This window comes from Carassius auratus, unplaced genomic scaffold (assembly GCF_003368295.1).
Source record: "Carassius auratus strain Wakin unplaced genomic scaffold, ASM336829v1 scaf_tig00014308, whole genome shotgun sequence".
NCBI classification, from domain to species: domain Eukaryota; kingdom Metazoa; phylum Chordata; class Actinopteri; order Cypriniformes; family Cyprinidae; genus Carassius; species Carassius auratus.
In genome coordinates, this window is record NW_020524488.1 from 757,984 (window position 1) to 774,888 (window position 16,905).

General features: G+C 35.7%; 1 protein-coding gene and 1 long non-coding RNA gene across 2 annotated transcripts; both read left to right on the top strand.

Moving 5' to 3' along the window:
• Positions 1-10,874: 10,874 nt before the first annotated feature.
• LOC113074345 (proline-rich protein 15-like protein B) lies at positions 10,875-11,186 on the top strand. The gene has a single exon (XM_026247167.1). The coding sequence runs from the start codon at positions 10,875-10,877 to the stop codon at positions 11,184-11,186; it is 312 nt and encodes a 103-aa protein (XP_026102952.1).
• Positions 11,187-12,339: 1,153 nt separating this feature from the next.
• On the top strand, positions 12,340-14,922 carry LOC113074347 (uncharacterized). Its single transcript, XR_003280633.1, has 5 exons — positions 12,340-12,780; positions 13,194-13,356; positions 13,446-13,610; positions 13,693-13,830; positions 13,911-14,922. It is a non-coding gene; the product is annotated as an uncharacterized LOC113074347 (long non-coding RNA).
• The last annotated feature ends 1,983 nt before the right edge of the window (positions 14,923-16,905 follow it).

Below are 16,905 nucleotides of genomic sequence, written 5' to 3' on the forward strand. Positions count from 1 at the left end.
GACAAAAAAATAAAAGGCAAAAAGCTTTTATGGCCCAAAAAGAGATTAGGTCTGTCACCAAGTGGCAATTTTAGTCTTTGTTTGATCATCGATAGGATGCTTCAGTGGAATATTTGATAAATGCTTAGACCTTCGTCTTGTCGACTGGGCGGAAAACAAAGTTTTGTAATGGCTGCGTTTTTAAGCTTCCGTTCCACAGTAAATAGGGGCCTGTCTGGCCAGATTGATGGCACAGGCAATGATTGAGCTGAGCGCAACCCTCTACTTATCATAAGCTTCATCAGAGACAGTGGGGGGATAGGCAGAGACTGACGAAAGGATGCGTGTGCATGATTTTGCAAACCAATGTGTGAATGGACCTGAATAATATCTTGGTTAATTGTCATCATGATCGAAGATACAAAGTTTGCAATACCATATCAATATGGTATACAATTTGGATATGACATTGAGCTGTAATGCTTCACTGTTCCTTGCCTTAGTTGTTTTTCAGTATGAGTGTTTTCAGCCTGTTTATTTTTTTTATATAAAAATTCGACATGCAGTTGCATCAAACAATGGTATAAACATCATTCAATGTAAACTGTGATGATCGTAATTAATCGCAATTACAATTTTAAGGGAATAATTGACAATTGTGATGTTTGTCATAAATGTGTAGCCCTAACTATAATGATAAAGATCCACCCAGTGTTTTTTTTTTTTTTTTTTATCTCGTTAAATATTTTCCCCTTTCTCAAATCAAGCCAATCTCAGATGCCTGTCTGTGTGACGTCACAAACAGGCCCCTCCCACGATTGTTTGATTGACCGTAGTGTTTCAGCACTAGTGTATCAACTACTGTGGATACTGAGATAATCTCGCTTGGGCTTGGTTCAAGGCAACCGTGCCGAGTGTGAGTACATCCTAAATGCATCTATCTTCGTGCAAATCATTTATGATCCAGCTTCACCTCCAGAAGAAGGTTTTTTAATGAATCTTTGCAAATTGCCTTTCCTTGTAATGTGCTAGTTAATGAGTTTGATGAATGCGGCTAAAGTTCACAGTCTCCCCGAGAGTGGCTTGGAAGAGAGGGGCGGGGTCATTAGAGCTCATTAGCATTTAAAGCGGAATGCAATAAAACAGCATGCTTTAGACAGAGCTGTTTCGATGGTAAAATCAGTGGTGTTTTACACTACCATTGAGAAATCTTAACCAAACTATGTTACAGACTTTCCAATAAGACATATCAATGATTAATCATATCAACTTGTGGGAAATGGCCTCCGATGACCCCTTTAATATACGTTTACAAAAGAATACATTAAAGCTGCAGTAGGTAACTTTTGTAAAAATTTATTTTTTACATATTTGTTAAACCTGTCATTATGTACTGACAGTAGAATATGAGACAGATAATCTGTGAAAAAATCAAGCTCCTCTGGCTCCTCCCAGTGGTCCTATTGCCATTTACAGAAACTCGCTCCCAGTAAAAAATAACCAATCAGAGGTGCGTTCCGTAACTTTGTTTGTGTTCAAAATGTAGAAAAATGTATATAAGCGAGTACACCATGAATCCATTTTCCAAACCGTGTTTTTAGCTTGTCCTGCCCTTACGAAAATTAACCATGGTTTTACTACAAATAAAACCAAAAAACCATGGTTACTGTAGTTAAACTATGGTAACCACAAATTAACCATGGTTTTGCTATATTAACCATAGTTTAACCATGGTATTTGTAGTAAATCTATGGTTTTACAAATGGCAGTCAATACGCCAAAAAACCATGGGTTACTACAGTTTTACTATAATAAAACCATGGTTATTTTTCGTAAGGGTGAATCACTAGGGTGCACCTATAATAAGTGTTTATATTCTAAATATTTCAGATTGCTTCAGGGGGACCACGGCGGAGTAACCCAGTACCTTTGTGATTCTTCATAGACATAAACAGAGAGAAGTAGTTCCGGCTACGATGTTCTTCCGCAAGACGCAAGCAGTTCTGTTTATTAACCGCTAGGGGTGCTCCGATCACGATCGGCTCTATGTGAAATCACGCACCTGATGGAATTAACCGCTGATTAGAGAACCGGCTTTACTGATGAGATGCGCTTAACGATCGGCCGATCGTGATCGGACCACCCCTATTAACCGCTAGATCGTAAAAAGTTACCTACCGCAGCTTTAATGGCATTAATTTTTAGGTGTACAATACAAGGAAAACATTCTAGGTATGTTCTGTAGTGTTCAAAAGTTTATATAGCCTGTATTTATTTGATCCGAACTATAGTGAAAACAAATCTAATTATTATTTAAAATGACTTTTCTATTTTAAAATTGATTTATTCATGCTAGGCAATGCTGAATTTTCAGCAGCCATTACTCCAGTAGTCTCACATGATCCTTCAGAAATCTTTCTAATATGCTGATTTGGGGTTGCACATTTCATATTATCAATGTTAAAAACAGTGCTACTTAACTTTTGTGGAAACCATGTTACCATGTTCCTTTTTTTCAGGATTTTTTGATGAATAGATTTATTTAAAAAAAAAAAATTATGATGTAAAGTCTTTACTGTTACATTTAATCAGTTTAATGTGTCCTTGCTGAAATGGAAAAAAGTATTTATTTTCCAACAAACTGATCTCTGCTTCATTAGTTTGCACATTTTTTTGTCGCGTACATTAATCTTCCTTCAAAACAGCTGGTAAAAGAGTCGCGCAATAACGTGCGTCATCACTAAAACACTGCATTAGATCTGGCTTTTGTTCACACAGTACTCATCCCGGGACTGAACCCAGAAATGTTACTAGGTCCCCAACCCGGGTTCAATGCATAGACAAAAGAAATGGACACAACGACCCCATTGGATTCAACAGAAAAAAATTAAGTAAATTAGAAGCACTCACTTCCTGGGGGTCGGGCGTACTGCGCCCAGAGTTGCTTCAAAAAAATATGAAACCCTGCCCCCCTGCTTCAATGCCGTAATCAATCCTGGGACATGTTTGCTTTTACACAGAAGGCGACCCAGCAATGTTCCCGGAATTTGCCGGGTCAGACATGCAGTGTGAAAGGGGTTTGTATCGCTTGTATTGTGTTTTTGGAAGAGGTTTGACATTTTATTTCAACTAAAATCATCATGATCTGTTGACATAAGATATCTTTTTTTTTTTTTTGTAAAACATTTTTAAAATCAATTCAAATTCCCCAAAATCTCATATTTAGCTGTTCCCCACATTTGCATGCAACCCTGTTATACTGCATTAATTTAACAATTATTGAGGAACTTTTAGAGTTTTGATAGCCTATTCATGGAAAGTGCCACATGTTTTTCTTTATAAAAAGTAGGGTTAGCAATTGTATATTAAGATGTTGGTTTCTTAAGACGGTTCTCATTTATTGAATTCAGCACTTCAGGCTAATGAGGCCAGCTGTGTAATCACAAGTTATTTACAGCCTTCTTTGAATATTCAAAGTGCTGTGATTGCAACAATTTTATTCCACCATAAAAAGGAATCACCACAAAACAATTAGCCTCCCAATTTTAATGGGAAACATATATTTATGAAAATAATACATTTGTACAGTATGTAAATACTCTTTTTGGTCACACATGAACTCCCAGTAGGTTGATAGGCCGGTTGTTTTATCTTTTTGAGATGTCAGCTTCAATCTGTGTGTGTGTGTGAGAGAGACGAATAGATAAAGAGTAAGCTTTTTTCATATTCTCAGCCAACCCAGGATTTAGTTTTCAATAAATGTTATGTCCACCATTTAAACACATTAGTTTAACTTTGTTTTGCTCTATTAACCTAATTTCCTTTTATATTTAACACTGTCAAACATCTGCTCCTTTTGCATAGTGGGTAATAGTGTGAACCGGGATCTGAAGATTAGCTTAGGTGCCATTTTCACTTTTGCAGAGAAAGGGAAGTAAATGAAAGAGGAAGTATCATATGCTGCTGTAATAGGACAAATATATTATGATAAACCTGTACTAAAACAAATCTGCAAACACACAATTAAAACAAGTTACTGTACCAGTTTCTGGAGCTCATTGGTGCGAGCAGCCAGGAGATCAATGCGGGGCAGCTTGGCCTGTTCCTTCGAAAGACATAAACATACACAGAACACCAGATTTATCAGCTACATCAACAGGAAACTATAGATTTATTTTATTTATTTCTAAATGTGACTAATAGCTTATGTTACGAATAGTTCATTCAAAAATGATGTATGAGATGTAGATCAATTCTTCATCAAAAAAAATATTTGGGGAAATATAGCATTACATCATTTGCTCCCCACTGGATCCTCTAGTCTACAGTTCAGTTCAATTTGGTCAACCATGGTTGTTTTTAAATGTGCTATATAAATAAATTGAACTGAACGGAACTATTTAACTTTAAACCATTGCTTCTGGCCAAAATACAGAGTCCATAAGCCATGCTTCCTCCAGTGAAAAAGTCTATACTTTGTTATCCTCCCCAATCAAAATTTACACACATATTTGCTTATGATCAAATGGTGTTTAATCTGTGCATATTTCTCTCCTGATTCAGAGGAGATGACTTTTTCACAGTAGAAAGCAATATTATGGATACAAGACTTATATTTTAGCCGGAAGCAACAGTTTGAATTTCCTTTACAAGGCTTAAAGGGTTACTTCACCCAAAAATGTAAATTGGCCCATGAATTACTCCCCTTCAAGTCATAGGTGTATATGATTTTCTCCTAAACCTTCAGCAGATCTTTAACATGTGATGTGAATTTAGCCTGTGGGGGAAAACATTGCCTTGGCGACAATTGAAATAAACGGGACAATCACGCCGAAGAGTTGCTGTGTCGTTTTCTGTACCTCCAATAAACTAACAAATTATGAATTGAAGTTCCACATCCTTCCTAATAAACATACAAAGCCGGAAAGGATTACAAAATGGCTACAAGCAATAAATTGTGAGGATGATCAAGGGGAGTTGTGGAATCCCAAGACTAAGCATGTGTGTGTGTGCAGTCGGCATTTCAGTGCACAGGCAGGCTATATTAACATCGTGTTCATTATTAACGCTATCAAAACTGTGTAAGGTTGTTTCAGAAAGTGGAATGCATATATAATTAGCCTTATCATTCTACCTTAAGCAAAACTATTTAACGTTAGCCTTGTGTCGAACATAAACCCACTTAAAAAAGCATGTGGACACGTAACAACTTAGTTTTGTGTCAGAACTTTTATACTTTCATTCATAAATTCACCCCGTCTGTGTTTGCGAAACAATTGAATCGCGGAATCCAGTCAAAAATAGAACTTGTTGTATAAAGCAGAACGTCACAGGATTTGGCTATTTTTGAATTAATACATCTATATTAGGGCTGTAAAATGAATCAAATATCGACATGGACTAGTGTATATGAATATTAAAGTTAAAAGAGACTACAATTGTACTACGTGTCTCTTTGAATGAGTGCTCAATATGTGCATTTTGCCATTCAGATACACAGGATGCTGACAGACAGTGTTTTCCCCCACGCCGGCCACGCCCCCAGCTATGACTAGATGCCGACTGTATCTATTCCATGTAACGTCAAAATAAAAGTCACTTCAAAGCGTTTGTAACAGTTTTACTCTTTTTCTTTCTTTTACAGTCACGTATCTTCCTTGAACCCAAACATTTCTGGAATTTACTGTAAATGTACAACAATTCTAAAAATAAAGAAATTATTTATTTATAAATTGTTTATCATTATTTTTCTTTTTATTATAGGTTTATTAAAATTAATAAATAATAAATGTTTAGATTAGATTAGATTCTAATTTATTTTCATTGCACATGTAAGGTACAAGGCAACGGAATGCAGTTAGCATATAACCAGAAGTGCTATAGCCTAAGCAGTAAATACAGGATATACAGTGTCTAAAATGTTATTACGTGTACTTTATAATTTTATACTTTGCATTTTATCACATTATTTCCATAATGACGAGTCCGGTGTTAAAAAGTTATTTATATCACATCCAAAAAGCTGTATATTCAAACACATTACTAAATTCCTCAAAAAAAAAAAAGTTCTTTCAAATAAAGTGGCAAAAATGTTTTTTTTTTTTTTTTTTTTTCATAAATTGTTTTTATTTGTCTTACTTTGGTAATTTATGTAACAAAAAAAAAAAAAAACATTAATTAGCTCACTTTTAAAAGGTAAACTAATATATTTGGTGTCATCAAATATAAACATATATCAATTATAAATTGATTGATTAACTGAGTGACAAACAGCAGAAGTGGTCTGTCCACTAGATGGAGCGATTTTTCTTTATATTGATACCACTGAGAAAAATAGTGTGGCACTTTACAAAAAAATACACTTTTACAAAAACATTTTTAATACTTATAAGGATGCCTGGCAATAACAACATGAAAATTCGTCCCCATATAATTATAAGGTTCTATCTGACATTATTGCATATTCATATTCTGTGAATTATTTACATCATGTTTTTGTTTTTTTGTGTACATTTTTTCAGACTTTTTATTTAGAAAACAAAAAGGTTCTATCTATAAAGTATATGGAATGCAAAAACGTTGAATCTCAAAAATCTCTCAAAATGCAGACAGAACCTTATTATTCAGAAGTTGTAATTTTAATTTCACCTTTTCTTGCACCATGCATTGCATTTGTGCTTCCTTTCTATTGTATTGCTTGCATAATTCATAAAGTATTTCAACATACGCTTTATGTGGACATACATTTACAGTAAATATCCTGCTCTTTCCTCTGTCTTATTTGAACAAGGTGGTTTTATAAGTTTTTCTGTTTGCCGGTTCACAGCACACCTTATCTAACGTGTCCTCTAAAGGGACTTTAGCTGTAAATATGACTGCAGGTCTCTCAGGTGTTTCCAACAAGAGACTCCTCCAGTATATAGTTGACAGAAATATCTGAGTAATCCTTCTTCTTTTTTATGACAAAGCAGATTAATAAAATCAGCAAAGAAAGCAAGCAGAAATAGTTTTGAAGTTTGAAATAAAGACCTGGCTGTATGACATTATGCAATGTTAACATCAAAGATAGGATTGTAGTTCTGCTTCTTAAAGTTTGGATATCTTGGGCAACATTATAATTAATAACCAACTTACACAGGGGAGGCCATTGAAAAGAAACTTAGGTACATAGTACCAAACAGACCATTTCAGCACCTTGCTGAGAGCAGAAATCAGAATTTTAATCCCAAATCGGTTAAGCTTTTTTATGGTCTTGTGAAGCACGATGGCTGTAACAGTTAAAGGGAACCAAACAGGCAGTGCTTTATTTTCATACATTTTGAATGACATTCAAACCTGCTCCTATCTCAGCTTGGGGATCCAGTATTCATCTGTGATTTCCCCACATTATGCAAATGTGAGCATCATCTGTCTGGTGGCCTTGTGAAATTAAACATCAGAGGCGAAACTGGGAACCTGCTCAGATGGCAAGCATTCTTCTGTTGTTATAAAAGCCCCTATAATACTAAAATATCTCTTATATTTAAAAACCATATTCAAGAATGCAAACAATGTGTGAAAAATAAATAAATAAATAAATACAATAGTTTCTCTGCAATCTGTCTTGATTTGGGCAGGTGAGTATATCTTTTTGGTTGACCATGCAAATGTTAAACCAACTTCACGCTCCCATGAGGTCGTTCACTTGGATTGCCCTCCCTCTTTCGATCACATGTCTGTAACTTTAACTCATGTTGCACTGGGTTGGACCTAATGTTCAACTTGGACTGAAACTGTGTTTGTGTGAGGCTGTATAGGCTGCTGCCTGAGCAGGAGAGGGAGATTAAAAAAGACTGATAGAGAGAGAGAGCGAGTAAGGGAGGGACTGAGAGAGAGGAAGGGGGAAAGAGAGCACCTGCAGCACTCAAAGCAGACATTCAGTAGTGTGGAGGTTAATTAACAGAAGGGGAAGCAAAAAGGTGAGAAGGTATTAACAGCTCTCAGCAGACTGAACTTGAGCGGTAAAGTGAAGTTAGTGAGTGAACATAGGGGGCTGTCAATGCGAGAATGGTTTTATAACTTCTGGACACCTGTTCTTCTGAACCAAAGAGCACTTTTGAACACATCTTTTCAGGTGAGAACTAATCAAATGCTCATTTTTGTGTTTTCAAAGTTAATTTGTTTCTATTTTTTTTTTTTTTTTTTTTTGCATATACAAGAACATTAGAGTTCATTCTTAATTTGGCTGATTTATTTAAAAATGCATGCATTTAAAAAAAAAGTAATGAATAAAGCTAATTCAACTTAACAAAATAAAATGAAACAAAATAAGAAAATACATAAAATAAACTAAAACTAAATATTAAAATCATATAAAGTTAGTATAAAAATATAAAATTGAAGAATCTTTAAATATAGCAAAACTGATTTTATTTTAGTTGGTTGCCAAGGCAGTTTTTCTCACTTTAATTTAGTTTAACTAGATGTACTAAAATAATTAAAACTGAAAGGTCTATGCAAAAAACATATGCATAGACATATTTTTTAAAAACGGTTACTAAAAAAAAATGACAAGAACACACAACAGTATTACTAAACATTACTGAGATTTAAATGAAAACGGAAAATATAAAAATAAACACTAATTCAAAACATTTTATAAAAACTATACTTTCTCAATGATAATAAAAGAATAACAGTGTTCTTAACCATTTCACTATGGACAATGAACTGAACAAACAGTACACAGTAATAGATGAGTGGAATGTGAAATTGTGTTCATGAAGTCTCCTTACAGAGCCTGTTACGAACAAATGATCTAGTGAAGGCCTCTTCTGAGGGGCTGTAGGCTACATGGGAAGCTTGACATGCCATGTTATATGCCCAGATGAGAGAGCAGTAACATTCTGCACACAAACGGCAGCAGTATGATGTCCAGGCAGAGACTTGCAGGCAAACTTGACACCCTCCATGACTGCTCTGAATATGGCAGGGCCTGGCTGCCCTTGAGTTAACCTCTCTTCTCCTCAAACATTTGTATTACCGGGAAGGCTTTGAACTCGGTTAGCGATTTCCTAGGTTTAGATACAGTGTACTCTCCCTGTGATCTCTGGGGTCCTTTACTGCTGCTCAGTCACACAAGGAGGAAAACAAAGTAACTTATTATCTAGCTCTAAGGATATACTCCTTAGTATCAGAGAGTCTTGTAGAAGGTCAGGTGACTTTCAAGAATCCGCTGCAAATTTTTGTAAAAAAAAATAATAAATAATAATATTGTAAAAGTATTTAAGAACAATAAATAAATTGTTAATTTTTAAATTAATTTGTATATTTTACTATGTTTTTGTTGTTGTCATTTTTATCATGCACATTTGTTTAGCTGGTTTGAAATTCTGTAATCCACATCGAGCCTGGCACATTTTAATATGCAAACTGTGGCTCATAATTTGAAATAATCAAGCCATAATCAATAGGCAAGAACAATAAAACCATTAAATGAACCTTCGCCTCCCTATAGCTGAGGAAAGCACCTGACTCTCCTATAGGATTAAACCTTACAGTCATTTTCAGAGTCCAATAGGATATCCTCCACAAAAGTTTACTTGGCCACAATAAACTAAATGCAATTTAGGTGAAAGAGAAGTAGCTGCTTCTAAAAGTGACTGAATCCTGTCATTACATAATTTCAGAGGATCCGTGACAAATCCTGCACAGAGAGACTCTGTTACCCCATAAAATGACTGTATTCCCGTGTGTTGAAAATACCCCCTTATTTTGTATTTGGCAAACATTGTGCCATTACATGAAAATGTTTTATGTGTTGCATTAAGGCTGTTTTTGTTTCTGAGCCTTTATGGTAGGGTTTTTAGACTTTTTTTTATACCAATGACCCCTAAATAAGAAGAACTTCTTTGGCCATCTCTCTAACATGCAGGATATTTTTGCTGTATCTATACTATGTGGAGGAAAAAAACAGTAAGAAATGCACCCACAAGTCAGAAAGAAGCTTTGTCACATTTGCCACAAAAAGTATATACATGTGGCGACACTGCCTTGTTTCTTGCATGAACCCTAGCAATATTCTACCAGAAAGTTTCAAGTATATTGGGTGGCAACCGCCAAGTGAAGGGTGTGTTTATTCGTGCCTTCTAAAGATCACTTCGGATCTGATAATCAAAATCTTATCGCACACCAGTGCTATAAAAACCTGCTGCATTCACTGGACAGACAATCACATTTTCATTGATACATTCAATGATGACCATGACAATGTTGCTAAGGGACACACCTTAGTGTGAAACCAGGCATACACATTATTATCACCAGTATGCAGGTGTGTGAGTCTCCAGGGTATCCATTGCTATGGCTACATCATTGTACATGCTTTGTGATGTGTACAATAGCTATACACGGTCTGTCCAATATTACAAAACAAATGATACGCTATCATTTCGTGGGAAGAAATACAAAGATATCCATCAAGGTGATGTTCAAGTGTCTTGGTTCATGCACTGTTATTTTGGTGCATCTCAGATCTCAGGGGAGTGTCAGGGGATCCAGTGGTGCCGTTCATTAATTAAACAGCTGAGCAGCAGAGTCAGGTGTCCTCTTGTTATTCTAATCTAATCATTGGATGAGGAGACACGCATATGACCTCACAGAGGAATAGTCTTGATGCTTAGAATGTGTAGCCTTTATGATAATGTTTTTTTTTTCCATAAAAGCTCATCCTAGGGCAAAAACCATGTGTTCGTTGGTGTTACGCTGAGAACAGAGAATTAAGGAGCTTGCTGTTAAATTATGATGGCTTGGAAACTATATTTTAAAACATTATTCAGTATCTTTCTTCTCAAGCTACCTAACAAATCTCCATTCGTGTTACAGGTCTACTTTGCTGTCTTCCGTTCGCACCTGTCATGGCCGACCCTGCATGGTGGAAGCTCACCTTCCTGAAGAAAAAGAAGTCAGAGTCGAAGGTCCAGTATGAAATGCCCCCCGATTTCAGCACCAACAATGCAAACAAAGACCTGGGCAACGATGATGCAGACAGCAATTTAGATGCCAGACTGGAAAAAATAGTGGATAAATCGAACACCAAGGGCCGTCACGTCAAAGTCTCCAATTCTGGGCGGTTTAAGGAGAAGAAAAAGATCCGTGCGACCCTGGCAGAAAACCCAAGCCTTTTCCCCGAACCTGCTCTGACTGACAAGAGCCATGTGGAAAAATAACATCCAGACAAAGCACAACGTTAGATGCACAAACTCATTTATACTAATTCTTCTTTGAAAGGCTGCATGTGGATCAGAGTTAAGACTGATGCAGCGAAGATACTGGAACAGAAAATTATTATTTTTGCCAGCAGTACTTTAATTGAAATGCAACCCTGAGATGATTATTAAGGACTGAATGTTTCCTGTGAATCATAAACAGAATATTGTCATGCTCATAAAATGCATTATCATCATTGTGGGAAAAACTTGACAAGAAAGGCACAGAAACTCTTCCAACTCTCATTTATAAATCACACAATCTGTTCACTTTAAAATTTCATGTGGAGAGTTACACTAATCTCAAACCTGTGGGAGACAGACTGTTGCTCAGATTTGCAATTTTATGCGCCCTTTTGATAAGCACTTGATCACGTGTTTTTTCATGTTGCTGTTTTTTGTGGTTGGACAACTCAGTTGTGCGTAGGACTTTATCTCTGATTTTATCATTTACCATAAAAAGGGTTTAAATTAGGGCATGGAGAGTCAAAGTCACAGTGTGTTAGAGATAAGTTCTCCAACTATCACTACAGCTGTAATTTGCCATGTTTAATCTGTACTTGTCAACTGTTTACTGCAGTCTTTAAGGATTATTGTTAAAATATGCAAAATAAAGATTTTTATTGCATTGCTTAGATGTGTTAAATTGTGGAGAAGTGCAAAAAGCTAAGCACAAAAGTTATTTGAATGCCACTGCCATCTACTGGCAAAATAATTTCTAAAAATAAATTATAATTGCTGCAAAATTTAAAGAGTTTATTACTTTGTTTTACATATACAGAAATTCACTAATTCATTGCAGAATTACAGTCAAATATAAAATTACTTTAAGCCCACATTAAGTTTGGCACATTTAGCACAGCAATCTAATTTCAATATTTTTCATCTGTCTTGCTGAATATTTGCTGTATCATGAACACATTTAAAGATGTGCAAAACTTCAAAAAGAGCAACATGCTATTGCTGTTATAGAAGTCCAAAGTCTATGTTCTCTGAAACTACAATTAAGGCTGCAAGTATAACTGTGCTTTTTTAATTATTAATAAACATTAGGCAGTCAACAGACTTTGCACCTACAAGTAATAGATTAAGAATGTGTTGAGGTCAGTTTTGAAGGCTTAGAAATGCTGCACCGAAGCACCATTTGTAAAGCAACATGATTTATATTCCTAAGATCATGTATACAGTTATCTCCAAATAAAATCTCCCTTTTTGTTTTGGTTTAGGATACAGGATGAATATGGAATGATATCTTTACTAGTCAGTTAATGTCCTGGTGGCATTTTTAGTGACAGTCGCTGCTATTTCAGTTAACAAATATTTTTCATAGATCGTGGTGATACTTACTTGTCGGCTCGGTGTTACTGTGCTCTGCCTGCTAACAACAGCACCGATCTGACTGCTTTTGGGTCTTGAGTGGAAATAATCACATTAAATCTCATATGGGATTCTCTCTACAGTGCCTTCAATGCGAATCTAGGATACAAAACAATGAAATACAATGGGCAGCGTGAGATGGAAGCGACCTTGTGTAGCAGGCTTCTCCCAAAATCGGGTAAGATTTTTTCTTTTACTGTCTATGGTAAGATTCTTGTTTGATATTATAGCAAAACATATTATAAGTGAATTACTTAAATAAATAAAAAAAACATCATCTATCAGAGAATACGTGATTCATATTTGAGGTGCTTGGAAAAACATTTTAAACTCTTCTCTGTTTATTTACTGTTGATTAGTTTCATCTCTTCATGTTTAGCATTTTATTATCCATGTATGCATGCCGCCACTTAGGATTTTCGACAACCCGCTGTTTTTATTTTCATGATTAAAACACCACATATGATGCTCTCATGACATTAGTCTATCCTTTGTTGCATCCTTTACATTCCTATTGTACTTTGAATGTTCATATTCTAGCCTTAATGTTATTCTGACCAATATTTACCATATGTCATTGTGTACCTACAGGCCATTAAGCCAGAGTGTTCGTCATTGATCCAAAGCTGTCACTTGTCACAGAAAACCAGTAAACTTCCTCAAGCAGAAGCTGATGGCTGTCACAGAACACATTCCCCCCACACCTGCAGCTCCTCCTGCTGCTCTGGCTCCACGAATCAGACTGACCGAAGAGGTCGATCATTGCTATACTTACAGAACATTATCTCAAGTGTGTCATTTTAATGTCCCATTAACATCTATATCTACTCTCTTTACTTTTAGGAATGTGCTCTGGCAGTTTTGTTGAGAAGAGACCTAGAAACCTTGTTTAAGGGATGTAAGATGATTGCTGTAGTTCAAAGCAATGCAATCAATGCAGAGGACCTCATGGTGCTGAAACACAAACTGAAAAGCCACAATATCAGTGTCAAGTTCTTCCCAAACCAGGTAATACCAAGTTATAGTAATGATTACCACTGTTGAGATGTATGCTACTGCTGTTTGACACATTTTGTTTGTTTCTTTGTAGGGTTGTTTCTCAGTAACAGCATTTACAGTAACATGTTGCCTCTGTTTGTTGGCCAGACTGTGATATTTGCTGGTAAACAGCCAAAAGTTAAAGAGATGCTACAAGCGTTAAAACACAGTTCTCAGATGGTGCTGTTAGGTGAGTGTGTCCTATCAACTTGTAATCTTAAAGTAGTTCACTCAAAAATGAAACCTTTCTGAAAATACACTCACCCACAGGCGTGACAGATGATACAGATGATATGTCAAACAGCAAGGCTCTGGGGACTCCACAAATGCTGTTACAGATAAAGATACAATAAAGGATTAAAGTTGCTGTTTGGTCTTTTTTATGTTAAAGTTGGAGGTAAATTTTCACTGTAGATATGGTGGAGACTGGGGCTACATTTCGCAAAGGCAACATCTCTGCTCTAGCAATGATGTTTGTTTCAAATGATTTGTTCAAAAACTATATCAAATTAGAATAGTAATAGTTCTGTCTTTCAAAGTAAAATTTCATTATATATTTTGTAGTTTTATAAAATTTAAAGGCACAATGTGTAAGTTTTCGCCGCTAGAGGGCGCTTATGCAAAGCAAACAAAGAAACAAAGGCATAGTCTGATGACGCTGTGATTGAGTGTGGAATCATGGGAGTTGTAGTCTTCATCCTGTTCATGGGTGAGCTTATGATTTATAAACGTAGTAGAATGAAGCAGACTGAGGCTGAAAGCTGTTGAAGAAAAACGAGGTTACTGAACGAACGTGACACACGGCTAGAAAGCTGCAGAGCTTTCATTATGCCACAGTCGACTGTTTTCGTGTGTGAGTATTTAGAGTAAAGCAGCTCTGTTTTGTCATACTAGAAACATAAATTAGCAGGCAACACAATGACACTATGGATACTGTACGTGCCACTAGTTAAAATTTATTATTTTTCAGGGTTTAAATATTCTTCTAAACATTTGGGATAATGTATGTACACAAAACTACAAAATATATAAAAGTGTTATAATGTTTTTGGGTATTTTAATAAAAACAATCTTACATATTGTACCTTTTAAGATTAACAATACTTGCTATGTATACTGGTAATAATTGTTGAACTGTTGAATGTTGCTGAAAAACCAATATTAGGCCATTTAACAGCAGGTTCCATTGTGATAACTCACCCCATATCTAGACACAAAATGGCAATGTTTTAGGCAAGGCAAGTTTATTTAAATAGCACATTTCATATGCAATGATAATTCAAAGTGCTTTACATAAAAGAAAAGAAAACAATAATACAAAAAAAATAATCACAACAATAAAATAAGTAATTTAAAACACTGAAAATTATTTACAAGTTGATTTAAAAGGTTTAAAATAAAGTAAAATGAATAGAAAATTATTATACATAAGATATAGCGCAATCAGTTCGGACATTGCACAGTGCTCATTCAAAAAATGCATAGCTAAACAGATGAGTTTTGAGTCTGCATTTAAATGTGACTAATGTTTTCGCACATCTGATCTCTTCTGGAAGCTAAGTTCCAACTGTTTCGGTCCTAGGCCATATAGTGATTTATAAATGAGTAAAAGTACAAAAGTTAAAATAAATCCTAAATGTAACTGGAAGCCAGTGTAAGGACCTGAGGACTGGTGTGATATGTTCAGATTTTCTGGTTCTAGTCGGAATCCTGGCAGCAGCGTTCTGGATGAGCTGCAGCTCTCTAATGTTCTTCTTGGGAGGCCAGTGAGAAGACCATTACAATAGTCCACCCTGCTGGTGATAAAGGCATGAACTAATTCTAATTCTTGCAATGCTTTTTAGATGATAGTATGCTGATTTAGTTACTGCTTTGAAATGACTACTGAAACTACTGTCTCCAGAGTCACACCAAGTTTCCTGACTTGATTTTCGGTTTAGACCCTTGGAGTCAAGGTATGCATTCACCTTGAGAACTTCATCTTTGTTTCCAAATGCAATTTCTTCAGTTTTTTTCCTTGTTTCACTGAAGAAAGTTCTGGTACATCCAACTGTCAATTTCATCAATGCATTGGCAGATGGAGTCAATGGGGCTGTGGTAATTTAGCGATAAGGCTTGGTAAATCTGGGTCACCAACATAGCTGTGATAGGCCATTTGGTTCTTTCTCATTATTTGACTTAGTTGGAGCATATACAGGTACAGTCTAAACAAGAGCGGTGCAAGAGTTGAGCCTTGTGGGACTCTGCATGTCATGGACGTCCACTTAGACTTATGCTCTCCTATACACACGTAATAACCTCTCCCCTCTAAGTATGACCTGGGGCCTGTTCTTCATACGTCGCTTATTACATCCGAGATCAAATGACACATCCAAGATGATATCATCGTGCTGATCATGATCCGGCTAATTGGGTTCTTCGAACACACCCGTTGTGTATGATTAGTATCGCTGGATTGAGTTATCTGAGATAACTGCGCGTTCATGTGTTGGCTTAAAAGGGGATATGTATCGATACTCGAAACCATGATCAGCAGTGCAGCAATTGGCTAGTGGCAAGACGGCCATGTAATGACGTCATATAATTTAAAACGACACCTGACGAAAAACTTGACAAATTTCTGGACTTTTATAAGGAAACAGCCAAGCAAACAAAACTACATAAATGTTATAATAGATACATGAAACAGATAATAGAAACATGTTTTTATTTTATTATAATTTTTTTCATGATTCCCAATTATTTAGATTCGCAATTTATAATAGTTGTGCAGTCTTTACATTTTAATTTTAATGTAGAAATTATCTATTCATTTAATTTTATATTTGGACAGATTTGTTACGTGACAGCATTAATGAAAGTTTCTTAAGGGTCAATATCATGTTATCTGCATCTCCTGCACTCCATCAAGCCACTCTTATAATAGCAGTCATCACTCAAAATAATGCACGACTCTATTATCTGTATAGCATGTGTGTAAGACTCTAATACAATTATGAAGTAATATTTTTATGACAAATAAATATTTCAGTGAGTAAAACTGTCTGTGTCTATAGTAGGCTGTTATGGACTACACAACAATTTTATATTATTTATAAATAATTTTTAAATGATTATTATTTTAAATTATTGTCCCTGGATCAGTATGATACTCTTGTAATAAAGTAGCGGTGGTAGCAGACATATTTTGAGTATCAGTTCTGGTTGAAAAGAAGCGATATAATCCTGTTTACATGAAATAAGCCTGCTCCTGACCAGGTTTAAG